Source organism: Notothenia rossii (assembly GCF_949606895.1).
Source record: "Notothenia rossii genome assembly, chromosome: 3".
NCBI lineage: Eukaryota > Metazoa > Chordata > Actinopteri > Perciformes > Nototheniidae > Notothenia > Notothenia rossii.
The window spans coordinates 77,125,311-77,153,219 of record NC_136901.1 but is presented as its reverse complement, the minus strand read 5'-3'; the positions used below and the strand labels follow the sequence as shown (position 1 = coordinate 77,153,219).

The 27,909-nt window shown below is 40.7% G+C and overlaps 1 protein-coding gene across 2 annotated transcripts; it reads right to left on the bottom strand.

Annotated features, from left to right (window-relative positions):
* On the bottom strand, positions 1-26,025 carry LOC307033835 (neuronal acetylcholine receptor subunit beta-2-like). Of its 2 annotated transcripts, none has more exons than XM_079672470.1 (6): positions 25,906-26,025; positions 7,231-7,376; positions 7,044-7,088; positions 6,407-6,516; positions 2,114-3,089; positions 1-1,489 (listed from the first exon to the last, which is right to left on the bottom strand). In XM_079672470.1, exons 3-6 carry the CDS (start codon positions 7,068-7,070, stop codon positions 1,346-1,348), a joined length of 1,257 nt encoding a protein of 418 aa, XP_079528596.1. In that variant the 5' UTR covers positions 7,071-7,088; positions 7,231-7,376; positions 25,906-26,025; the 3' UTR covers positions 1-1,345. The 2 variants fall into 2 exon arrangements, with proteins under 2 accessions (XP_079528596.1, XP_079528595.1); XM_079672469.1 differs by lacking the exon at positions 25,906-26,025 and adding an exon at positions 15,460-15,983.
* Between the last annotated feature and the right edge of the window lie 1,884 nt (positions 26,026-27,909).

Below are 27,909 nucleotides of genomic sequence, written 5' to 3'. Positions count from 1 at the left end.
TTAAGTCATCACAGTCCCTTCCTGTAAATCTCAACATGTATTGTCTGCACATAGAAAACTCAACAACATGACTGTACCTATGGGAATAAAATAAATAAGTGTGTTTCATTCCATCAAAAATCCAAGTTGGAAGAAATCAACGGATCAGTACAGTACACGTCTTCTCTGCCAACATTGGAAGCAGTGACAGACGAGTGCATTAAGACGGTGACTAGTTATATAATAGCTCTTGGAAATAATCACTGAACACATATTCAAGTAATGTCTCTGAGAGCAGACTGCGAGGGCTTACAATATGATGAAGGATAAAGCAAGCTGTATAAAATACTGTACAATGTTATTGCTGCTGGTTTCCTTGATTGTGGATTCTGACAAGAACAACTTTGATAAAATGAGAGTAATGTACCTTTAAAAAGGAGCATGGTGAGTATCAACAGCCTAATGGTCATTGGTTTAAAGTGTTGCTTGTTATTGTAACGTCCCTCCTTTATTTAAAAACAAAGCTGCTTTTAAACATGACAGCAGCAGCTTACATTGGATCAGTCTCACAGTGAGGTTTGTGTGAGGGTAAAAGCACGTCGCACACACATCCATTGTTATTGTTATTTGAGCAGTCCAACAGTTTGTGTGCCGTCTCGCTCCAATTTTAAAGGCAAACGTTTGTATATAGTATGTGTGCTATTGGCAAAAGCTCCATGAGAGGTGATCTTCGTCTGTCTTTGAGAAAAAAAAAAAACCTTTTTGAATGCATTCAGGCCCCCATAATGGCATGGTGTCTGATATTTAAACAGAGAGACATAGCTAAACAAAATCTGTTTTAAATTGAAACGTTGCTGTTGTCCAGTAAACCTTTTTGAACTCCAATGTGGGTCAGCACACCTTTATGTATCCATGCTGCTATATTTCAGTCATTGGACCTGTAATGATCCCCAAGGAAGAGCATAGTGATGAAAGACTGCTTTATTTTTTGTTTGAATTAAACAATCATTCTGGTTAATAATAACCTGGTTCTTGTTTTTATAGCTCTCCATTGTGTTTTTTTATTATGATATCATGAAAAACAACTAAGGTGGTCCAAAAGTAAGTCCATCTGGTTATACATGTACTGTTTGCCTTTGCCTAGCAGAGTGGAGCAGAGGATGGCAGGACACATAGAGGATGTCAGAGTGGAAGTAAGGAGGGGAGAAGGTGGTGGAAGAGGTCTAAAGTGCATCATTATCATTTGTCCAGTGAGCGTGTGGTGCAAGACGGACAGGTTTATGTTTTAAAATGTTGTCCGAGCTCTGTTCAGAGGGGCGAGGGGTGAAGTTAGTTCATAATGACGTTTCAGCTTTCATGTATTGTCCTACTCATCAACAAGGGGAGTGTAGTAGTTCTGGAACAGAGGCTGCATGAAGAGACCCAGCGTCCCGACCACACACACAAACACGAAGATCCACAGGAAGAGACGGTCGATCACCATGGCCACGTACTTCCAGTCTTCAATGATCTGTGGAGAGAGAAAGATTTTGAATGCTGCTATAGATTAATGCCATGAAATTAGGTGAACTGTGAATTGTTTATTTTGTTTATTTTGAATAATATGTTTTGTCTCTGGTGCTGCTCATATCTAATATCACATATAATTATTTTTGGCTGACACAACAGTAAAGTTGCTTTGACATGATATGAAGGGCACACAAATCACAAATAACTGAATTGAAGCTGTTGATGGATTTGCTCTGAGGGCAAGCATTGTATACCAGAGCGGATTAGGTATTTACCAATGTTGTGGCTTTTTTTCTCATGCGCAATAATGTAATACATGTGCCGTTTAATCACATGAAGTGCAAATAAATCACTACCAATGCACAACATGTGTTATTCCTACAGTAATGCACAATAACAGTCTTTAATTGAGCAATTGAAAGAAAGGCAAACACGCCAACATAATTATTTCCATACCACATAGATTACATCAAGTAACCCATCACGTAGCACAAGTGGTACAAAAAACATGAAACCTTGGAAATCAATATGTGCAGACCAACAACAAGCAGGTGAAGGAAAGGCCTTCAAAGCATGTTGCACATATTTTAAGTTCTGACATAAATGCAAATGCAGATAAACCTACCCCTTCATCATCATCCTCTCTCTTCATTTTGTCAGCGATGTAGCGTACTCCATCTACTGCATCTTCCACGTCAATGTTGCTCTTGAGCGTCATCCTCTTCCTGAACTCTGTGTTGTCTGACATGTCGCTGATTCTCCAGCCGTAGCGTTTGGCCGACTCCTCGTTGACGAAGAAGGATGAGGAGGAATCGGCCATTCCTGCATGGCCTCCATCGCACATCTTCTGGTCGGAGTAGGATCTCTGTTGGTGTTTTCTCCTGAACTTCTCACGGATGTTGGAGCTGCCGGGTCTCCGCATGAAGAGGTAAGAGGGGAGCCGGTACAGGAAGACACGCTTCACCCACGGAGGCATGGTGTGCGTACTGGGGGACCGATGGTGCACGTTGAGCACGCAAACGCTGGTGACGATGGAGAAGGTGACCAGTACCATAGAAAACATCAGGTACTTTCCGATAAGAGGCACTGCCAAAGACGTGGGAGGCACAATTTTGGAGATAAGGAGTAGAAACACAGTGAGAGCCAGGAGGACGGAGATAGTGAGCGTCATCTTCTCACCACAGTCTGACGGGAGGTAGAACACCAGGATAGCCAGAGACGTGATCAGGATGCAGGGAATGATCAGGTTGATGGTGTAGAAGAGAGGCTTTCTTTTGATAATAAAGTCATAGGTGATGTCCAGGTACCTGATGTCGTTGGGGTCTTCGTTCTTGCGGCCAGGCAGGGAAACAATATCCCACTCACCGCTGGGTTTGAAGTCGTCACGTGAGGCGAAATCACTGAGGAGGATGAGGTCTATCTCAGTGTGGTCGTAGGTCCAGGAGCGAAACTTGAGGGTGCAGTTCTGCTGGTCGAAAGGGAAATCACGGACTTCAATTTTGCAGGCCGACTTGTAGATAGCTGGTGGGAGCCAGGCCACTTCGCCGTTGTTGGAGACCACTGCATTGGAGTAGAAGGAGACTTCATAGGTCCCATCAGCACTGAGAGGAGGAACGTGTGGGAGGTGAGCAAAATAAAGGAGAAAGATTAAGTCAAGGCACTCAAATGTAAAGAATGTCTCTCACACATTGAAACACAAACACGTCTTTACAAGTTCATGGAAGGTTTAGGAACAAGGAGAAGTCAGAGTAGAACTGCTAGAATACTTCTTTCATCACTCACGGAACAAATCCACCTCAACACATATATTTAGTTTTGGTTAAATGAATAATACCAACAGGTTAGCTTAAAAAGAGGTGGTTGTGATTAGGGTTACAAAATTCCAGGAATTTTCAAAGATGGAAACTTTCCACGGGAATTAACGGGAATAAACTGGGAATTTTCCAAATTGAAGGTTGGCTCTTCATAGGGAACTTAAATATAGTTGGGGAAAGTATATTTTAGCGTAATCTTGACTAAAACAAACAGATGCCAATCAAGTACACTTGAATATCCATAGCCATAGCAAACTGCTTACTGCATGGCTATTGAGACCACACAAAGGTTCGCAACAGGCTCACAAATGTGAGAGTGGAAAAACTGGTTGCCATTCGGGCAAACCTAAGGCTCTCTGAGCCGGACACAGAGCCATCCTACACAAGGCTGGACAGTGACACTGAAGAGGAAGACACAGAGTGTGATGTTGATGAGGCTCAGGAAGAGTCCGTTGACTGAAAGAGTTTAGCCAAAATGCAGAGGATTGCTTGAAGGAAGATTTGAATGTTTAATGGGACTTTTTGGAGGGAGAAGGGCTCTTTTCATTTAACATTTTGAATGGGACTTTGTGGGGATTTTTGGATAGGGGGTGCACTTTTGTTCATTTTTTTAATGAGTGGGGTTGGGGGGGATGAGTAATATTTAACATTCCTGTTTTCGTTCTTCAATGAAACAAATAATTGTTCAATAAAATAATTCAAACGTGTTCTGTTCTACTTAAAAAAAAAAAATCTGTTGAAATTTCATGTTTTTTGTTTAATTTTGCATTGAATATTTCCAAAATTCCCCAGCTTAAATTCCGATGGAAACTTTCGGGAAATTTACCGGAAATTTCGTTCCGCCCCTTTGCAACCCTAGTTGTGATGGGGCAGCTGATCAGCTAGTGTGACTTTAACACATAAACCTCTTAAACGATAACCACTCTACTGTTTGTCTTTTTTTAAATCCATGATGTCATCTTTCAATGATTTCATCTTGGGATGGCCCAATGTATCAGGGCACCCGTGTACATGTTGACAGAAACAGAAGTTTTACAGCAATATCATCAAGAGTCAAGTGATGAGTAAAATGATTTGCTGCGCTGGCTGGTGGCGCAATGACAAAATTATTTGCCGAGCTGACGCGTGCAACAGTTAACCCTTAAAGGATGGGTGACAATCATCTCAAAGGAGGAACTCAAAGTGGGAGACATCCCAGCAACTTTACAACTGCTGCCCCCCACCTCAAATCTGCTGAGACTGTCTTTTTTCAAGGCTCAAGTTGATGCATTATAGATAAGTGGCTTATCAATTATAAAGCAGGTCAGGAATCCAACCATCACACTCGGTCTCTAATGCTTTCGGGCCTTCTGTGAATATGCAGACTAATTAAAAATGCAGAGGCTCCACCTGCTCCCTGCAACCCAGTGTCCCCCTAACTTGGCCAGAGACCTGGACCTGATGCTTTAAAGTAGTGCTGATCCTCTGCTATCATTCTGCCTCTTAATGCTCTTTATGTGGTCTTTAGCTGACAGCAATCTGCTTCATAAAAGTTGAATGATTACCACTTCTGTATAAACTGTAGGGTAACTCTGCTGACCAAAAGCTACACGTCCACACAGCTGTGTTTATATGTTCTAGCAACCCTTTGCCATCACAAATAACATTCAGGAAATACTAAAATACATTCTCATTATGTAAAGAGCGAATCTTATTTTCTCCCAGATTACGGACGTGATTTTAAACCTGTCGTTCACGTTGTAAAGCTTGTTGAGCTTACAATAAGTATGTCTGTGACCTTATCAGAGCCAAGGAGTTTAATTCATTAATCAAACAGGGCTTGTTGTTTCACAAGGATCACAAGCACCTCCTGGGTAAAAGTCAGTAAAGTAAGTGTGTTTGATTCATGTACCAAGCAGGCTTTGTTAAAAACATATTTGTCATACAGTAAAATTAAACTTAATGTTGTAAAAAATATGTTTTCCTCACAAAGTAATTGAAAATGCGATTTTGTATGGAAGCTTAATTTAAAGGGCAAAAATATAAAAAGAAAATCTAAAGTTAACATATTAGCCACATTTGACCCGAATAAATTCATCAATGCCAAAGTAAAATGTAAAAGTTAATGTGTTACATTAATGTGATTAGACACAAGATCAAAGACTCTTAACTATATTTTATTTATTTTGTAAATGGTAATGTAACACAGTAAACTATCAGATGTCAAATAGACCCTCGTGGCGACCTCTATGGTGATAGGGGATGCCTTTGTGTCTGCCAGCTACACTCCATGGATAAAGGCCGTGGGGATCATTTCTCCTTGGGTGAACTTAACGCAGCGTTCTCATGGATTGATTTTTCCTTGCAGCTATTTCTTACAGCTGCAAGATGATTTTATGTTTTGTGCATTCCTGCTTAATCTGCAAAACAAATAATAATGTAAAGGGATGTGCAGAGAAATGTGTATTAAGGACATTATAGTGCACTGGTTTCCATAAGCAGTTTATTGTTAATGATATATTGTGTTGATAAAATGTAAATTGTTAAATGAATCTGAACCATATTTGGATGTTTGCTTAGTTGCTGCAAGGTGTGTGCAATTTTCTGTCCATCTTTTTTATTTCTTCCACACATGTAAATGTAATCACTTGACGTGGGCTTCAGTCATCAAAGGCGTGACTGCATGCAAATGGAAATGAAAGTCTAAACTGCAGGTTTTATAACTTGACTATAATAATAATAATAATAACTTTTATTTATATAGCGCTTTTCAATAACCCAAAGTCGCTTACAAAAAAAATTAAAAGTACAGAAAGGGGGTGAACAGGCAGAAGACAACCTATTGGACAAGAAAATTGAACATGAACATTACATGAACAGGCAAAGGACAACACAGGGGGGGAGCAAGCATAGGACAACGAGCAAAAGACAACATAATGGAAAAGAGGAAAGAAAAAGTTGATGAATGTATGAATAAGAGATGCAGCGTGGGGTGAATAAGACCACAAGACTATGTCCTCTCCCTCTTTTTAAAACCTGTAATCTCTCATCCCCAAAAAGAGCACTCATCGTCATGAGACTGTCTGCATCATACAGTCTAGACAGTATTAACAAATCAGACTCACTTGTTGTAGAGGACGATGTCTGGCAGCCAGATGTGTTGTGACGGGAGTCGGATTTTCTTGATTCCCTGGTACTCTTCAGGATCCCACATTAATCTGTAGTCATTCCACACCTGATGAAAAAGAGAAGAAATATGATTCATTCAAAAGTCACACACACACACACACACACACACACACACACACACACACACACACACACACACACACACACACACACACACACACACACACACACACAAGACACACACACACACACACACACACACACACACACACACACACACACACACACACACACACACACAAAGACAGACATTTATCAAAAATCACACACATAAATATATTTGCAACCAGAAGCAAACATTTCACTGTGGCACAATCAACATAGTGGTTCAGTCAGCCATTATCTGGCAAAAGAAAAATGCTTTTTGTGAATTCAACCGTTCAGTATGTGTATGTTATATATAACTTTCCACCTTTACTTATTTATGAAATGACATTTTCTAAACTGATGCCTCTTGTTTTTCACTATCTCCTTTGCTATATCACAGCCATCTTCCCTGCTGTGGGACTAATAAAGGATTTTCTTATTTCATTTTAAACATCTGGATACAAACAAGCACAAAAAGACACAAACCTGACTGAGCCAACAGTTGGTGGTCATGATCTGCTCCCTCTCGTTCTGAAACACGGACAGGAAGAGGGTGAACTCATTTCAGTGCAATAATCTCCACCATGTGCGCCCTTGAAGAATCCTAAATCAGCAGGATATGCCTGTATGATAACAGCATTTGTGGATTTGCATTGAGTGTGTGTTTCCTCACCACATTGATCAGCTGGGCCAGAGACACCTGGATGTAGATGGTGACCTGCTGGCTGTTGTTGACAGCTGGTCGGATCAGCTTGTTGTAGCGATCTGCTGACAACAGGTGACTCACTAGACGCTCCTCCACCTCCGCACACAAGGCAGCTGCACACACACACACACACACACACACACACACACACACACACACACACACACACACACACACACACACACACACACACACACACACACACACACACACACACACACACACACACACACACACACACACACACACAGCAATTAGAAACTTAAATTATGATGATGAGTGACTGTTAACTAATCCATTGGTCTAACACAGGGGTGTCAAACTCAAGGCCCGGGGACCAAATCTGTCCCGTGACTTCATTTCATGCGGCCCCACAAGAGCTTGCAAAGAATATAATATGTTTATTATACGGTTACATGCCGCTTTACAGAAGCACGTTGCCCATAAACTACATGTCGCACAATGCATCTCAAATTTGACTTTTTTCTCAGAATTTGACTTTTTTTCTTCAAAATATGCATTTTTCCCTAGAATCTGACTTTTTCTCAGAATCTGACTTTTTTCAAAATGTTACTTTTTTTTCAAAATGTCTCTGAAGAGACTTATGAAGTTATTACCCTATCCGATAATAATACATTATTTTATATATATTAAATATTTATATATGTATTTTTATATAGTCTTATATATAAAACTGGCCCTTTGAGTGCAACCATGATGCGAATGTGGCCCGAGATGAAATTGAGTTTGACACCCCTGGCCTCTAATCTGTTGGACACCTTGCCAAAAATGTAAAACTACAGCTGTGCACAACTGCCTGCAATGCCTTCTCTAATTTCATCATGTCAGTGGAGTGAGTATGGAGATGATGCACGGATAGTTGATGTTGCCCCACATTGAACAATGTGCATGTCCTGAACCATCAGTTATGGTGACCAGACACCTGGGGCCAAGTCCAGGGGGGGGGGTCTCAGAGATGGGCTCAGTTTGATTTGAGAGACGAGTGTAGAAGTCAAGTTAGTAAAACCTTGAAGTTGATGCAACCTTTAGTTCATCTATCCAGCTCTACAGCCTGCTGGGATGAATAATAATAATAATGCATTTGATTTATATAGCGCTTTTCACAACTCAAAGACGCTTTACAATATGAGGAGAGTATATCGGAGAGAGGTGTGATGTTGTTGGAGGGAACAGGTTAAAGTAGCTGGGGTGTGAAAATAATTTGCACAATGCCATACAGGGCGCGTCTAAAGCATAATTAGGAGATAAACAAATAGAAGTTAGGTGAAGAAGTTTAGCAGACTTTAGACTTCCGCTTGTTTTGAGCATAAATAAAAGTTAGCAAATTACAAGTCATTTTGTAAGTGTATGTGTAACAGCAAGTGTTACTTGGATATGTTTGTAAGATCACAGGAAGCAATAGTGTACCTATAGTGAAAACATTGGATGTTAACAACACACTTAATCTACATTTTACAATAGTAGTGACTCATATTTGAGTCACACACACACACACACACACACACACACACACACACACACACACACACACACACACACACACACACACACACACACACACACACACACACACACACACACACACACACACACACACAGAGCCACAGTTGATTTCACTCATTGAATCAACAAAGCTGGATGTCTCAGTGGGTCGAAGAGCTTCAGTGATGGTGGCTGCTTTCAAACACGAACGTCGCCAGACTTTTTATTTAAACTTGTGAAAATATCAAAGTCCCTTGCTTTGGAAATGTTACATTAGAACTGAGCGACTCTGATTTCCACCATATTTCCTTTTCTGCTGTCCCTCTGATGAAAGTTGAAACACTAAACTTGCTTTCTTTGTGCTCAGGTACAACCCAAAAAGCACTCCCTGTCACAGCTGCTTTCATTTAAAAGCCTTTTCTCTTGTGTTTTGTCTTCTTTCTGTTCTTTCCTGTTTTCTTTTATCTGTTTTTTTGTCCCATTTTCTCTGGGAGGCTTTTGTGACCGCCTTGTTTGTGCTCCATGAGTGCACTTATCTTGAAATGACTGTTGGCTACGGCTTTCCTGCTAACGGGACAATATAAATTAGAGGGTGACAAGAAAGAAAATAGTGGGAGGTGGATTACATAAAAGGACTATAGTCTGCATAATGGCAGTACGGTATGATGATTGAGATGAATCTTAATTTGTAGGTGTCTTGGGAATATGAATACATCACAACTAAACCAGAAAAATACCTAATCTCCATACGTACAGAGACTTTTCTCCGGACCTTTACATTTAGCTAAGCACTGTAGTAATAATATGTGTCACTGACGCAGTGAATTAATATTCTTCCACTGTTTAATAGTCATTATATCTCCTGTTGTCTGGGCTGTCTTCAAGCAACAGTTTATTCAGTGGCTCCTTGTTCTTGTACTTTGGCATTTGTTGTTCTGGGATATTGTTCTACCTTTACCTCCTGTTTTTTTTTACTTTTTCTCTCTGTCTGCCTCCTAACAAGATGTACAACCAACCTCTGTCCTTAGACCCTTTGAGTCCAAAAACGCAAATATCCACCAAAAAATCATTTAACAAGGACAACTGGAAGAAACCTCACAAAGAGCGATCAAGAACAACATTTCAAGAATGAAAAATAAAAAGAATTAGCTTTTTTGCTGGCATTGTGTGAGTGGTTTCACCAGGATATCTATTTGTTAGAGACCTAAGCCTCACACAGCAGGACTCTATGGAGACCTACATCTGGAAGCAACCATTTCAGATTCAGAAGACAGATGAGTCAGCAAGTGTCCACACAGGTGTCTGAGAAGAGCTTGTTTTGATGTCGCAGTGAAAGATTAGAACTGTCAGTCATCTATTATGTAGCCTACTCGAAGGGACATCTGTCCTGAGCCCAACGAGCACAGACAAAGTTGTGGTCAGCCTTTGTCTGGTCATGGCAAAATCCCCTCGAACCAAAATAAATATCAACTGAATGCTTCAAATAGTCCATGCTGTAGAGTTTGACACTGAACCAGCCTAGCATGTGACAGCTATACAGTTGTATGGCTGTATAGCTGTATAAGATATTGTGTTATACTCAATCGTTCATACAGAAACAAATGTGCAAACACTTCTGAACTGACAATATATCTGAGTATCTCAAGAATATGTATTATGTTGGCACTTAGCATTGTTGCTTTGTTTTAAGCAACACTGCCAACTGCAATTTTATTTCTGTCATATAAAACTTGATGCAAGAGGCGCTGAGCTTTAAAGGCAGGTGCAGGAAAGAGAGAGATATTCTCCACTCGGTCAGTCCACATTAAGCTCCTGCAGGCTTCTATCTGAAGAGGAGATAAGAGGAGTGTCCGACATATGAGCAACCATGACAATAAACCTCAAGGGTATATGTCTTAAGAGAGCTCTGAAGCCCAGAGCTCTGTCTGTCAGGATTAGCCAGAGAGAAGAGGCGACGACACATGAGGGGAGAAGAGGACAAAAGACACACACAATAAACAACAAACAACTGCACAGAGTGGGAGACAAAACAATTCCCAGATTAGTATAATCATCTGATAAAAGGCAATAGGATCATGCCGTATTATGGTGGGGGTTCATGGGAAATCATTGAGTCATTTAAGGGGATGACAGCCTGGCAACACATCATTGTTTATATGCAACGAGGGTGCAAACCGCTGCACAATGGCACACCGATTTCTTGTATTGCAACTAGTGTGATTTTGGTTGACTGGGATTTGAGGTCACACTCTATAAATCCTGTTAGTCCAGCTCATTGTTTCAGCATTATGTGTCATTGTGCTTTGGTTAATACGATTAAAGCCTCAATAAAAAGCAATAGCTGCTAAATCAGCCTATCAGTGGCAAGCAAATAGTTAGCCACACAGTTTACCAAATTGTCAGGAACCTAATTAGTTATTCAATTACAATCAGTAATTACGCTGGTTAAGGAAACAAAAAACAAACGTGGAAAAGAAACTTCCTCCTTTTTAAGTTTTGAATAATCAGACTTTTCATCTGAGACGCTCAGATGAAGTTGATTTTAAACTGGCAGCCAAAAGTCTTCTGTGTCTGAACTCAGGGAAAGAAACCTCTATGACATTGATGGCTTGCAGAGAGTCTACATTAGCATCGGGTTAATGGAGTTTGAAAGGCACAGGCAACGACCGGGCAGAGATTAAAAAAAGAAATAATGATATTATCTAAGTTTCTCACCCATAGGGACTTTAAATAAGGACATTTTGGATGCTGCATCAGTTCACATGACATGTAATTTAGCTAATGCTTTTATCCAAAGCAACTTAGAATAACATGCATATGGGAGTCATTTGGGATACAGTATCTTGCCCATGGGCCCTTTCACATGTTGACTGCAGGCGCTACAATTGGGGCTACGATCGAATTGGTGATCCTCTGATTGGTACCCACGTATTTTACCCCCTGCACCACATTCACCATTGATTCACCTCACTTTAGAAATGTGAAATAGTATATCATTGGAGTAGTCCTTTAACATTATCACACAGCAGACACTGTTGGATGCTTGGTTTAGTTTAAAACAAAATAAGTCACATATATTGCGAAAAACTCCAACTTATCAAACCAATATTAAAACCATTATGACCCGCTAACTTGTCTGTACTGAAGAGGCTTCAGCTTTTCTCTGGCTGCGCATTGATTTCTGCCAGAGAGGAATACAAATGTCGTATTGCCTTAAAAAGTTAAAGAGGTTGGCATAAAGCTAAACCTGGCACAAGAAGCTGCTAAACTGTGAGAGATAAATGACTTGATGGCACCAGTGGAGAGGACTGAGGAGGCAGCGCAGCATGGGCTGTATAGAGTGATGTAAGGGCTCTGACAGTAAAGGATAAAAAAAGATGTTGGGGTTAAAATGAGATGTGGATGTAAGTAGAGACGGAGCATTAAGGAGTCTACCAGCAGGTCCCATCACACACACACACACACACACACACACACACACACACACACACACACACACACACACACACACACACACACACACACACACACACACACACACACACACACACACACACACACACACACACACACACACACACACACACACACACACACACACAGACACACACAGACACACACACACACACACGCACACAGTCCTGTGCACCTCGCTGCACTTTACACACTTCAATAATTCATTGGCTCTAAAATAAAAATGCCATCATCTCACAAGCAGATTCTCAACCTCAATCAAAGATTATTCTCATACTCTTTCTAAACCAGTTCAACTTAACACATCGTCTCCACCGCAGCATGCAGAATGTTTTTGAATCGTGCCACAACACAAACATCTGGACCAACTGCCGTGTCTCTGCTGTGTTCGTAACACAGATGGATCGATGGGCTGTGTCATCAGTCCAGTGTACAGAGAGGAAAGCATCCAAACTCTCCCTCCTGCAGATTCTCTTTTAGGGTTGTAAATGATTAAATGCCTTGCTATCAGGGGCGGTCTTACTGAGGCCAAAACAATTGAATTCAGCTGTCTTTGGCTTTGCTAAGTTCACTGCCCATATCAGGCATGTTGTAAGAGAAAGCCACTCATAGCAATCTGCTACAACAGCTTCTGACACTTAGCTCACAGTGTGTCTACTGCCAGAGACTTGACCTGAGATTTCTGTTGGTTGTTTCCCATCAAACATTCTATCATCACAGACAGTGGATGTATCTTTAATGGGTGAGGATAGAATAAAATACACTTTGACTACAATGATAGTCTTTATCTGTCCCAACCAATCCGTCTTGCCCTTTTATTCTGCTTTGCTCTTCTCGATAGAGTTTTCTTTTTAAAAATGAAAACCTTCACCACTGAAGTGGAACAAAGTAGAAGAGAACCTTTGGATGAGATAGTGTTTATTGATTGATATGAGAATGCCTCAAATATGGATGCTGATTTTTATCATTATTGTTTTTCATTTAGTTTGTTTCATTTTTCATCTTATGCATGCATTTGTAAATGTTTTTTTTTTTTAATGTTACTATGTTTTCGATTGTTATTATACATTTATGACGGTATTCCATCCCTGTTTTTATGTTCAGTTCGTGTCGGTTGTGTTTTGAGTAGCACTCTGTTTTCCATGTCTTGTATGAAAGATGTTAAACAAATTAATTAATTCTTATTATTTGTCTAGAGGAGAGACAATGGCAGTCTCCAAAGTGGTTTTCTTCTGTCCTCCCTCAGTCTTACCCTTACATGCATTGCTGCTGATATTTCTTCTAAATAAATTGAATGCAGTTCCCTGGCTTAAAAACTGCACATACATCTCACCTCATCTGACGTACTTCTCTCATTCAAAGAGCAACATCCAAACAAATGTGCCAAAGTAATGACTAATAGTTTACTATGAAGTGTTGACTCATTGATGCAGAGCCCACTTTACAGGACACACATTTCCAGTTATGAGAAAGCAGCTTTGAAGTTGTGAGAAACAACCTTCTTGGAAAGAACCCAAGGACGAAACGTAGAGCTCCATATGTTTGCCCGCCCACATGTAAAGCATCATCCACAGAGAGTCAGAGTTGTCACATACAGATAGTGTGTGATTCCCCCTTTTCCACTCCTACGCATTTTTCATGCTTTTAATGAGCAAAAACATCTAATCAGCTGTAAGTGTATAGCACACATTGGCACATCACCAACATCAAGTAGCTGATACTTGGAGAGACAGAGGAGTGTGTGATGAGGAACTCAATACGTCGGATAAGTTACAGCAAAGGAGGAGAAAAACACAAGATAAAATGAAGAAATAAATGTGGCAGAGTGGCGCAGTGTGACAGAACGAGAGATAAAGTTGCTGCCTGGATTGAGTGGTCCTTACAGTAGCAGCCAGGGAGAAGTTTTACAGGAGTGAGAGAGTCAGAGTCAGGCAGTGCCTCAGCTGTAAACAGGTGATGGTGGTAAAGTCATAAAACAGAGACAGTGTTGGATCTGTTTTAAAGGAGGGCAGAAGGGGGGAAAAGAAAGTATTACAAATGAGAGATTTACTTAGGCTTATATGATGATGTTGAGTGAGATTATAGATGCAAGATGTAGATGCATACATAAAGTGCTTAAAATTCTGAAGCAAAAATTTAAAAATGGACAACAAGTAACAAGTAATCATTGACCGACTGCTGCACGTCCCCCACCCCCCATTGCTCTTAACCATCAAGTTTTTATTAGAATGCATCTAACTTTGGCTATTCCCCTATACTACTTAATATTTCTAACAACATTGCAAACAATAGGCTTTTATTACAATAAAACAAGTCCTGTTTATTGCATTGTGGTCCACCTACCCACCTACGCAATGGGTGCTGGGGCTCTGAATTGTTGAGCGATGCAGCAGATCATGCACTGACAAGTTTATTGAGATCCCATTTCATCACCCTGGACAGCTCCTGAATGGGATTCCCCTTCAGGGCCTGATTTAGGGCCATGGACAGCTCCTCGATTTAAAGAAACTGAAGTGAAAAAACGTGTACGGTACATAATCTGATAGAAGCGTTGACGTTCTCTGTACAGAGCCTCTTCATTATGTCCCTGGTATTATCATCACATCACCTTGGCACACACTGCAGGCCATTAACGCACGTGGTGGACACAAAATATCATCACGAGATTTCATCAAGTGTTCGTGGTCAGAGCCAAATCATCCGAGATTGAAAGAGGAAATGTGTACAAAAGCAATGTACCAGTCACCCACATCAAAACCATGTACGTAAAAAGCAATCATATCATGACTTCGTGGGTTTGTTGTTTAAAGGATCAGCAAGTAAGTTAATTGAGGTGTTCTTTAAAATCACGTGCTTAACGGTCTCAGGCAAGGACATGCAACTATTTTCCCCACCGGCCTGCTTTCCGGTATCACGTGCTTCTGTTAAGTCAAAATGTGGCTTTAACATCTCCCCAAAACTGAAGAACTCACGTCTGAGAATTACGATGTACCCCAAATGAGCTGAGTGATGGTGTTTCTGCGAATAAGCCTGGTATTACCTTCAAATTCATGATATTCATAACACTTCCAATACCTATTATAGTCATTGGCATGCTGAGAGCCCAGAGAGAGTGTGCTATTTTCTAATGTACGAGACCGTAATGATTAAAGTCCCATACGCAGAGCAGAAGCCCCCCTGTCCCGTCCCGTTGTAGGAGGATTTAAAAGGATTACTTACTTGCCACGGTGAGAACCAGAAGAGCCAAAGCTGCTTTCACCGGGGCTGCCATCGTTTCCTCCCCTCCAGTGCGACACACGCGAAAACTTACAGATTGAAGAGTGCGTCTCGTGTTTCTCTTCTTTTTCTTCCCCCGTTGTGAATCGAGTCAAGGGTGAGACAAAGTAGAAAAGGCAGGCTGGATTATAGCGGTTTCATTGCAAAGGCGTCCGCTAATGACGGCGGGTGGCTGGGTCTCGGAGGCATGAGAGCAGCACTGACTGCGTTCAGAGAGGAGGAGGCTGGGTGCTTTCTGCCAGATCGCACCGACTCCTCCGCTGCTGCTGGAGCTGAGATTGCGCGCAGTGGAAAGCGGCTGTAGAGAGCACAGTCTCCCTTAATTCTTCTGTAAACAAAGTTTTCTTTGGGAATATGGGTCAGGAGCTAGTGGAGATACGCCAATCCTGTTATCGCCTAATCGGCCATTCCTGAGATAAAAGATTTAAGCAACCGGGTCCTCTCACTTCGCCCTGCCCGCCCTGTGCGCTCCCCCAACGGGCGTCAGTTTCACTCCCAGCCCCCTTGATCGACACAGTGTGACATGACAACAAAAAGGAAGCAATTACAGTGAGAAAACCCCCCTAGGGAAAACATTTATTCTCAGAAGCCGATGAAACCAACCTTATCTTCAACAATCAGGTGAAATCCTCTCATTAAAAATGAAATGTAAGTTAATTAAAACACACTTTTAAGAAGCTCAGAAGGGAGCAGCAACAGGAAACCAAATCAGTGTTTTGGGGGTTGGGCCATGGCAAGAAAACATTGATCTCTTTAAATTATGCACATTAACTTATGAGAAAATAAAATAATCAAACCCAGGAACTGAAGTTTTTTTCCAAACAGGCTGCCACCAAGGTTTTATCTGCATTAAGCACATTGTTTGGTTGTTTGTTCCTTCACCGAGGCTGCAGGAAGGAGAGTGGAGGTCATGGCGTTGTATATGAATACCTTAAGGTGTTAGCAGCTGCTGTATGAAATAGAAAAAATCAGCGAAGGTAATGTTTTATTGATCCTAGTGGGGCATTGGTCCACTGTGTTTCCTAACCACCATCATCGAGGTCAAAGGTCAGGGTTAGCTAGAGGACAACCATGGAGCTGGTGAAAATCAGTGTCTTGACACTGCAGCAGCAAAGACAGAAACAGTCTTGTAATCAAGAGGATACCAAAAGCTGATAGCTATACCCCCACTAGTCATTGCACAACATTTGTTTAAATTCATCAGAACACAAAAGAGGGCATGGCAAAAACAATAAACGGAGAAAGACAATAAATGCTTGGAAATCTGCGCTTCTGACGCAGACCAATATCAGTTTTCGCTCCATATGAGCCGTGACAGGTGGGAGGTAGGGGAGCCATGACCGTGTGTGTGTGTGTGTGTGTGTGTGTGTGTGTGTGTGTGTGTGTGTGTGTGTGTGTGTGTGTGTGTGTGTGTGTGTGTGTGTGTGTGTGTGTGTGTGTGTGTGTGTGTGTGTGTGTGTGTGTGTGTGTGTGTGTGTGTGTGTGTGTGTGTGTGTGTGTGTGTGTGTGTGTGTGTGTGTGTGTGTGTGTGTGTGTGTGTGTGTGTGGTGCTGTGAGCAGAAGAGAGAGGGCAGGAGGGAGACATGGCCTTAAATGTGCTTCAAAAGGAGGAGGAAGCAAAGAGGAATTCAGCACAAAGCTGAAATAACGTGAGGTTGCCCATCGAAAATGTACTTAAAACATTTTTTAAGTGCTCCTTTTTGGGGAAAGTAGATACATGTGGAAAAAAGAATGAAGAGACTGAGGAGGAAAAGATCATAATGCTTTCACTGCGTTACCAAGACTTATGAGGAGATGGATAGCTTATCTTGTTCCCAAAAGTATGTACGGGTATTTCCATAACTCCTCCAAAATGAGTCATTTAAACCTCACACAGGCATTGTTACTGAGAGTTGGAAAAATAAATAGACTAACCGACTTCTAAACAATCGCACACACACACACACGTTGCGTAATATGTGACTTTTCACACGTGCAATCAAGAGAAGACGCAGGAACGCGGTGTCTAACTTTTGCCTCACTTCCCTTCAACAGAGGCATGTCACGGTGTATCCATTCAGGCACACACATGCTCTTTCAAATTAACCTCTGGTCACAGCTCCAAATGCAACCAAATTGTATTACCCTCCCATCACTTCCCATTAAAGCCACACTTTCGCAACATGCGAACATCCGCCTCCCAAAGTCCCCGCCCGTCTCCGCTAATGACCATTATCTCTGCATCCTAAAAGCAACTGAGAGGAACAGAGGGAGTCCAAATGTAATCAAATCTACTTAGAGCTCGCTGTGGGGTCTGCTGGGGATCTGAAGAGCAGGCAAACACACACACACACACACACACACACACACACACACACACACACACACACACACACACACACACTCAAAGGATACAATCTATGAACACTTTGTTCCTGTGTTTGTAACTGATAGCTGTATGATTAGTAACATGATATGAATACCCGCAAACACACCAAAAGACACATACATAAACATGGCCTCATAGAAGGGCTTTACTTTTCTCTCTTTTAATAATATGGGCAAGTCAGCAACACATGCCCTATGTCAGTCAAGTCCAAAGGTAATGTATATAGCACTACATTGTTGGTAATATCATAACCCGTTGCACAATGACCTCTGCGATCACACATACATATTGAATTGTCTCATGATGTAAATCCTAAAGTCATAATAAAGGAAATAGTGTTCACCTTTACCATGCATCAAACGAGACCATGTTTTAAAGACTTCGGACTAAATCAAAGTAAGGGGAAACACCTGTGAGTGTATAGGGCATTTGTGTAAAATCCAATAAAATCTGTACATAATAATGATATCTGCTATCCTTTCAAATCCTCTACAAATACAGTAGATCACACTCAGATACAGGTTCCCTAGAAAGATAAGATATTCATTAAAAAAATCTATTTGTAGATAAAACCACAATTAAATCCTTGATCCAAACTTTGAAAACACGAATAAACCATAAAACCATGAGCTGTTTTTTTGTAATTTGGTCACATGTGTTCCTCGTGAAATGCATACTGTTAGTTCAGTGTTTCATTTCAATAATCATTCATGAATTCACTTTCTGCATCATATTAGTCTGAAACCAACCAACGCTAGAGCTCAATCTAATAAACCTCATATTGTACACAGCTCCTTATGTGTGTGTAACAAACTCTCTCACACACACACACACACACACACACACACACACACACACACACACACACACACACACACACACACACACCAGACTTCTCGTCCTCCACACACTCTGCATCACAACAAACTCACAACATCTGCATATGTTTCCCAGCAGCTGCAGCATCTCATTGCATATCATCTCAGTGGGTTAACATTGTTTTGTTTCCTCCTCTCCAAGGAGCCTCCCACCCATCTAACATTGTGTGTGTTTGCCTCCAGGCAGCAGTCACAGACATTGCGCCCCAATGAAGTGGACGATTCCAGGTCGGCATTATTGTTGTCATAAATTCATATTACTGGGTCTGGGGGACATTTGTGTCTTAGGCTGACAGTATGAGATTTGGCTTTCTCAATTCCAGACTAGTAGCCTGTCACAGCTGGTCATTGTCTGCCGTGCTCTGTTGGAGCAATGACAACACCCTGATGGGACGTCCCGGATGTGCCAGTGATGAACTCATCTCATCCTCTATCTATTTCTAATCTTTCTTTATCTGTGCCTTCAGTCTTTGTCTCCTTTATTTGAAATCTAACTCCACTTAAAGGTCCCATTATACTCTTGTTCATCAATATAGGTCTCAGTTTTATACAAAACATGTCTCTGAAGTGTTTGGCTCCAAACACCAAACAGATCATTACAGCATCCCATAATCCCCTCTGTTTCAGCCCTGTTTCAAAAGTGCTGATTCTCTGTCTGGTACTTTAGATGAAAATAAGGAGCCCCTCCCCACGCCCCTCTGCAAGATATTTGTTTAAAAAGAACACAATGGTGCTCTAGGAGGAGATTCAGGTGATAAGGGGGGGGGGGGGGGGTACCTTGGTTGGTGATTGGTTAATAGTTACACAAGCCAAAAAATCGTTATGACATCATAAAGTGGCCAAAAGCTAATTTTCAGACAGGTTTATATATAAATGGATCAGGACAAAAAGAGAGAGAATCTTTTTTCCTGAAACTTTCAGAATCTCTTTACACAGAGTATGTTTACACATGTTTATGCAGAAAATACATGAAAAAGTGGATTTTGCATAATAGGTGACCTTTAAGTTCTTTTTTTCCATTCATGTGCTCCTTTTTTCACCTTCTCTTATCTGCTCCCAGTTCTTCTCTTTCTGCTTTTGCTCTTGCTGCTGGAGTCCTCCTCATACCCTATCGCTCTCCTCTCATCCCTCTTGAACCAAACAGGCATATAAACCCTGATGGGCTCCCAGATGGAAATGTTAGGAAAATGGCAGGATTCTTATCAAAGGCTGAACTCAATTAAATGTTCTGTCGGAGCCCACAGCCTCAGAGCATGTCTCCATGCTGCTTCTGAGTCTCCCTGCTGCTCTGCTACACCCTGGCTCATTTGGTTTTCTGTAACATTGGAAGGAAGGTGGGTTTTTGTGGAAGCCCCAAGTTTGCCCTCTAAATCATTTCTGGAAGTCGAGGAAGTGAGCAAACTCAAGTATGTTCTAAGTTTCAGGATTTCACACGAACGTGTGTACAGGGCGGTGTGTACATGCATGGCTGTGCTGTCTCTATGTTAGCCCCTCTCCACATAAAGCCTCTCATGTCATCTTAGCTACAGGCCAAGAAGATTCAGCACATAATCCTGAGGAAACAGCAATCTGACAGCCGGGACCCAACACACATGTTCTGTTGGGGAAATATGACAGCGTTACACAATCCAGCATGTTGCTGTGACACAGTCACGTTTCCTGTTCAGAGACCAGAGAGAGATTCGTTGAAATTAATAAAGACAATGTTATTTAATGGATTTTATAAAAAATATTAAACTGCAAATATTTACAAAAAGACTCATTCACAGCTACGATTCAAGCTGGCGATTTTAGAAAACAAGTCACGTACAGTTTTTGAGTGATGTGTATAACAATGTGATTCCCTTCACACATAACTTCTTTCATTCACCTGTGTTCTCCTCAACTCTGAAAGTTACCTGTAAAGCACACAGAAGTGCAATTTACACACTGACATTTAAAAGAGTTCTAAAATAATCAGCAATTATAAACCACAAATAAGACTGTTGAGAAAGAAAAAACACAACTTTTGTGACTTTAGATTTTAAATGAAAGGGGCACATCTTGTGTGCACATCACTGTTACTTAGACTGTGGCCAGTGGAACATTAATAGGACCCCGTAAATATCAGGGAACGCTGACTGACAGCGTGCCCATGAAACCAGCAAATATCTGACACTGACATCCAAACAATGTAACTCTTTTGATATCATATTCAGTTTCCATGCTTTAATTGATTACTATAATGTTATTCAGCCCTTATGCAGGTCAGTGTTTTGTGTTCAGTGATCGGTCAAAAGGTTGCAAAACAAATTCATAAACTGAGTAAGTCTGTATTTCATTTGACAGATGAAATATGTCGTATGGAAGAAGATAAATGCTCAAAAGCTTGAAAACACTATTTCCACACATACATTTTTTGTGTCAGTGTATCAGACGCACTTGTAGTTAGCTTGAAAGGCAGGTCTGGCTTTTATATTTGGAGGTGCACTCCCATGAACATGAACACTCATGAATAATAAAATGGTTTATACTGTAGCGTGTCTCCTGGAATGACTTTCGTCCCTCTCACTTTCAACAGATGGAACCAAGGTGAAGCTGGATCTGTCGTCACTGGTAGGTTTGTTACTCACACGTTAATAATTTGCTTAAATAGGAGATGACAGTATAGAAATAGCTTCCAGCAACATTTCACCTCTCATTTGCAATGCTTGGATTTTAAATGAGCAACAGCTGTTACAACAGTAAAGAGATCCTTGACGTTAGGATAACACATTTTAAACAGTATGAATGTGAACTTAATAAAGAGTGTATTGGCATTCATGTTAAGAAATTATTTTTGTCTTGAGAAAAAATCGTTTTTTATCAAAATGTGGTTAAAACTCTCCCTGCATTTGAATGATAATCTGACTAGTGTCATTAATAATTAATTGGCAAAGCCATTCACTATTGAGGATGTTATACCACGAAATGCTCCAAAACAAATAGTTAATCGACCTGGAGGCAAGTTGTTTTGTCAAGTTCAAATGTTCTTGTGTTTGCTTCTGCAGAATAAAGTAATTGAATTGGCTGCCACACTCAACAGAGCTCACTTCAATCCACTGTGTCAACAGTTTGGATGAAGTTATACATTGCACTATATCACTAGCCAGTCTTCTCTCATTGATTGAACAGAAGGGGAATGAAAAACAAACAAAGACATGGCCTAATTCAAACCTCCTGTTACCCCACACAGTCCCTATAGGGTGGACTAAGCTTGCATCGCAGCGTAAAGAACAAGATGTGAAGTACGTATCTGGGGCAGAACATACAATGTGTTGTTGAACACATGAGCCCTATGGAATAGGTCAGATCTGGAGCATGAAAAGGTTGCTGCAGCCCAAAGCGTCAGGGAGACTTATGGTGCTAGGCTTTGGGGGTTTTATGATACTGGGAATGATAAACGATCTCATATTCACAGTATCAGCCGACTGTTGCCCTTTTAGTACAATTGTAAGAAGCTTTTTATAAGATACTCGCAGCTTAATGTAAATCATTCTTTAGTACTAGATACTTATAAAGCACACAGGCATTTTGGCAATAAAACAAAATCAATGAATCTCAATGAAATCAATGAAATTCTAGCTGGGGCAAGCTACAGTTTAGATCACCTAAATCTAAATCCAAACATGAAATAACAGTAAATATAAAATAATAAACGAATAGATAATAATAATGACAGCCGAAATATAAATGCACTTCGACTACTTTGTATCTAAGAATATGGTTAAACTACAAGTGTCTTTCCATACCAAGGAACGACTGACACACATTGTACAGTGGAGGAAAAAACAGAAGCATTCAGGCGGATGTGGTTGGTGTTGGGATCAGGGGGTCACAGGTTCAAACCCCACTGCAGTCAGCATGTCGTTGTGTCCCTGGGCAAGACACTTCACCCCAATTTGCTCCTGTGGGGATTACCCACAGTATTGAGTATGTAAGTCCCTTTGGATAAAAGCATCTAACAAGTAACATGTCATGTAATGTAATTCGACAGAGATTGAGCTCCAACCCTCAAAGGAGATTGCAACCGAGGGCAAATTAGTTCTTTTTTGGCCAACAAATCAGACACAAGTCACTGAACAGACGTGTGTGAATGTGTGTGTGACTGAGAGGTTAGCACTCCGTTAAGTGTTATGTCACCATGACTCAGTCCATGGCTGACCTCACACCTGACTCAGGCGGCTGCACAGGCGGTAGTCAACACCTCATCCTGAATCAACACATAAACAAACAGATAAACAAGCATTGCACACACATCATACACACACACATAAAGAAAGAGTACAATAATATGGACACAAAAAGCTGTTTTGTTTTTTTAAATGGGCATTTATATGGTAGCATTTCTTATATAAATACGTGGTAGAAAGCAGAAGTGTTTCCTGTAAATAAAAATGTAAATACTGCAATGTCCGTGGTTAATCTATCCAGGGAACTTTCTTACATGAAATCACCTCTAACCCATTTTGTTCCTGTAATTCTTAATTAGCTACCATTAATATGTGATTAAGTGACATCTTGTTGAAGACGCCACTCAAAACATACAGTTTGAGAGCATTCATAGACTTAGGAAGCCATGCCATACCACCAACCACATTACCATTTACTAAATTAATACCTTTTCAAAGGTCCATCAGTGCTACTCGTACACACTCTATTTTCCTTTTCAAATTAAAATATCATTTTGTGTAAAGTGCAACATATTTCTTAGTCATCCTTAGTTGTGTTTTGGCAAAGAACGGTTTGAAAGTGGTACCAGTTGACATTTCTTTCGGTAAATAACCACATTTGATTATTCATTTCTGAATATTAAAATCACTATCTATAAATAATGTTTTAACTGCTTTGGAGCTAAAAAAGAAAAAGCTGAAAAGCTTAGTCTATCACTCCTTTTCGTGTAACTTTTCATGACCCGACTTAAATATGGATGTGCATTTTGTGAGTTTACTGCATCAGATAATACAAAATAGCAGTTGGACCAAACATCTCACAGACCACTGCTAAGTTATGGCACATGACTGTCAAAGGGTGACTTATGTGACTCATATTCACCCATTTATACTCTGACCTGTTGGTCAACCCTTATTTCTAACAGAAAGCAATACTTTTCAATTGTCTTTGTTTAGAAACAGTCACCTGGATACAGCAATGAATCTTATTTCCATGACCTGACCTGTCCGACTGGCAAAGGCTGACATTAAACGCCTGAATAAAAAATTGCCCCCTCAAGGAAAATCCCCAAGCCAGCTTGCATCAGAATAAAATTACATCAGTGGAGAGAACTGATGTAACACCATCACCATAGTTGATATAAAATAATAACCAACGGGAGGGAGAAGGGAACAACGCAATAAAGCGATGGCAAATATGGCCAATGTTGTTTATATCGAAACATAATCCGTCTATTTGAACATCAGTCATATGTATTGCACCACTAAAAGTCTACTTCATGGGTCTGCAAGTCCAATTTTGTGTTATCAAAATATTTATCAAAAACTATATTCCTTTTTCTATGACTTTGGGACAGGCCAGTTTTGCATTTGAGTCCCCATAAGTACAACGTTAATTGTCAGGAGTGAAGAACAATCCTAGAGAAAAGTTATAATAATAATAATAATAATAATTCCAAATCTGACTTCCAACCCTTAACTGCATGTGTCCTCTCTCCTTCCCTGTTCAATTAAACACAAATAGCTTCCTAAAAAACGGACACATCAAAACAGAAAAACCTTTAAATGTCCAATGAAAAATGTCAGGGTTTCTTGAAGTCATTTAATGGAAAATGGTCATCATAGTAAGAATAGATGTGTAACAAATTAGAAATATCAGAACTGCTAGCTTTCATAATGAATTCTCAGAATAAAGTGTATCTCAATTTCCATTATTCAATACTTGAAAATACATATGCAATCTTAACGAACAAACTACGACTCATTGTCCAGCTTTTGACATTTTACTAGCTTCAAATAATTAATAAAGATAATGGCAATATTTTTCTGTTTCTGTGTCTCACACACACACACACACACACACACACACACACACACACACACACACACACACACACACACACACACACACACACACACACACACACACACACACACACACACACACACACACACACACACACACACACACACACACACACACACACACACACACACACACATCTTGACAGTGATGTCTGCCTACAGCTCAGCACATGATGATATGGTCAGCAGCAGCTATCCTGTATGCAGTGGGGGAAATCCCTATGAAGTCAATGTTACACACACACTTCACTGCAGAGATGAGCAGGGAACAACATGCCCCGTCGATGCTTCAACATTTATTAACCCTCGCACTGCTGAGTGCCTCGTGGAGAGGGAAGGATACGAGAGTGAGTGAAGAGAGGGAACATGGGAGAAAGAAAGAGAGTGTCTGCAAGTGTGTGAGCCTTTGTGTGTTTGAGTGTGAATATAAGTGAAGCAGGCTGATCTCAGTGGCCTCACTTTCTTTTTATATACCAACAGGATGGAGAATCCATGTACCCTGTCAGCTTGGGACAGTGCACAACACACACACACACACACACACCCATTCTTGCAACTGCATATTAAAAGTGTGGGCTGCCTGAAGAAGAGTGCTGGAGGCAGCAGAGGTGTAAAAGCCTTTCCTCTCTTCCTCTCAGAGATAGGAAAGAATGAAAATGAATGAAGAAGACATTTGTTTTGTCCTACGATGAAAACACTGGGGAAAAGCACAGATGGCCAAAATGTCCTAACAACTTCAAACGTCAACTAGCTTTAGCTGGACGCCACATACAACGCTGCTTTTCAATGTCACCATGTGTATTTGCAGTGTCCTTTATAAATAATCTAAAAAATAAAAATCAATATTACTTTGTCCTTGCAAGAGGACAGACACACACATCCAAACACAAACATGTACCTGCGCAGACGGCTCAGTTTGAGGCAGCAAGTGATGTCTTCGAGCTCTGATTCTTTTTAAAGGAACTTCTGCATCCTAAATATACACTCACATGCAACCATGTATTGTGAACACACGTTGTTTTCAGGAGGCTATGTGTACATAATATAAATTGAAGAAGTTGAAAAATGCATTTTTTTTTTGCTTTACCTTCTTCTTGCAAGTTGTTTTCTTCTTCCGCTCTTATTGACCTGCAACTGACAGACTCCAATTAAAGATGTTCTTCTTCACAGCCACTCGGTAGGATCAAGCTGTCTTGTCAACAGTCTGGGGACAGGTGAAAGACGGGACAGCCAGTCACAAACAAGTGACTGGAGTGTAAATAAAGAGGAGGACATTCACACTCAAATGTAACCACTGGACTCCTATTGAGCAGCTATAATGACACTCCAAGAAAACATTATCTGTTTGTACAAATGTTAAAGTGACTTACAAAGCAGTCAGGAAGTACATGTGAGATCAAAAAAAGCCACTGCAGCTTCCTTTATGCGTTCGATCTTAATGTGAATTTACAATATCAATATGGCTCACCTGCCATGAAAAAAGGGCAACTTGTGGCCTCGTAAAACACTGGTTATGAAATGTGACTGTTAAGTAACTGGGTCGACAGTTTTAGGCAGAAATCCCCCATCCCTTCCACCTCACTGCTCTGCAGCGGAAGCGGGTTAAATGAGTGGGTGGTGATCAATGCAAAGGCAAAGAGGAAGAGGAGGAGAGTGGAAGAGAAGATGCAAAGTAAAAAGACAGGAGAAAACGGAAAGAGGGAGTAAACAGAGGACAGTGCACAAGGAGGGTGAACAAAGAGAAGCAAAGTCACTGAAGGACAAAAGTTGCAGAGGACATGGACAAATATAAAAAAAGGCAGGTGATAGACTTCAGGTCAGGGGACTGAGATGCGTATTACAGAAAAAAGGGAGGGGGTAACGCAGTGAGTTAGTGGATGGGGTAGAAAACTAAAAAAAACAGTAGAAGCAAATTTTGGACAGCACAAGAGACAAGGATGGAGGCTAAGTGCGTCATCAGGCCTCTGCCAGGAGGTTTTTCATTTAATTAAAGATGAACTCCAAACATGAATACATCCTCTCTGCCCTTAAAAGGGAAGCCGTTATTGGAGGCTTTGGATGGAATAACCCTGCATCACATGTGTGGTTTTCTACACTTTAACTCAAAAAGGATCAAACTGTTCTTTAAGATGAGTTGGGAGCATATTTTGAACTGGTTATACTTACATGGCATGTTTCCTCTAATCTATTGGTCGGATCAACACATGCAAACCTCCAACATGCAGTTTCATGTTAAAAGCAAATGTGAGGTTTTTAAGGTTGAGAGGCTAAGAGGGAAAGAGGAAATAAACAGCATGGTGAATTGTAACGATTAAAGTCAGTATTCAATGAGCCTTTTATAGCTTTTCATCACAATGATCATCGAATAATGACACAAACAGCGAAGCGTTAATTAGAAGTCCTTCCAAAACCTTTATGATTTCACGATGTCCGATAAAGTTGAAGAATATGAAAACTGTCCTCGGGGGTTTGTGCCCTCTTCGTCTCATTCTTTGTGAACAGGCTGTGTGAACTTTCTCCGGTGAAAAACAAAGACACGTTTTGTTCTCTGCACCTCAAGCAGCTCCATTAAGACGATCGCTAAAACCATTTGAGCGGCAAACCATAAGTGACGTTTGCCTTTGAACCTTCAAACATGGATACTGTGTTAGCATGTACAGTAACAGACGGCGCTAGACAACAGGCGTGTGCTGCTAGGGAAACAGATGAGTGCAGAGAGGGAAACAGACGTGTGCTGTAAGGGGGGGGGGGGGGGGGGGGTAGATTAATTATTGGTTCATTTAATTACTTTGGTCTTTATCTGATTGATTGTTAGTTCTTATAACTTAAGTTCTCTCAGTTTCAGATTTATATTCAAACCTCAGTTACTCACATTGTTTTGGACTGCTGTAGAATATATTTTGTTTATTTCATGAATTCATTTATAGGATAATTACTTTTTCAGTGTTATTTCATCAATCATCCATACTCTATTGCTTCAGAGTCATTTTAGCACCTACCTGTCCTTGTTTTAGAGGAGATAGTTGTTTGTTTGTTTGTTTGTTTGGCCTTTTTGTCAGTGCATTTCAGGTAGGTGGATAGAGGAAGAACC

Coding starts and splice junctions, on each gene's coding strand:
- LOC307033835 (XM_079672469.1), bottom strand. CDS start 15,511: ATGGCAGCCCCGGTGAAAGCAGCTTTGGCTCTTCTGGTTCTCACCGTG. Junction 7,089..7,230: donor TGGCCCAGCTGATCAATGTG/GTGAGGAAACAC, acceptor TCCGTGTTTCAG/AACGAGAGGGAGCAGATCAT. Junction 6,517..7,043: donor CCAACTGTTGGCTCAGTCAG/GTTTGTGTCTTT, acceptor CTTTTTCATCAG/GTGTGGAATGACTACAGATT.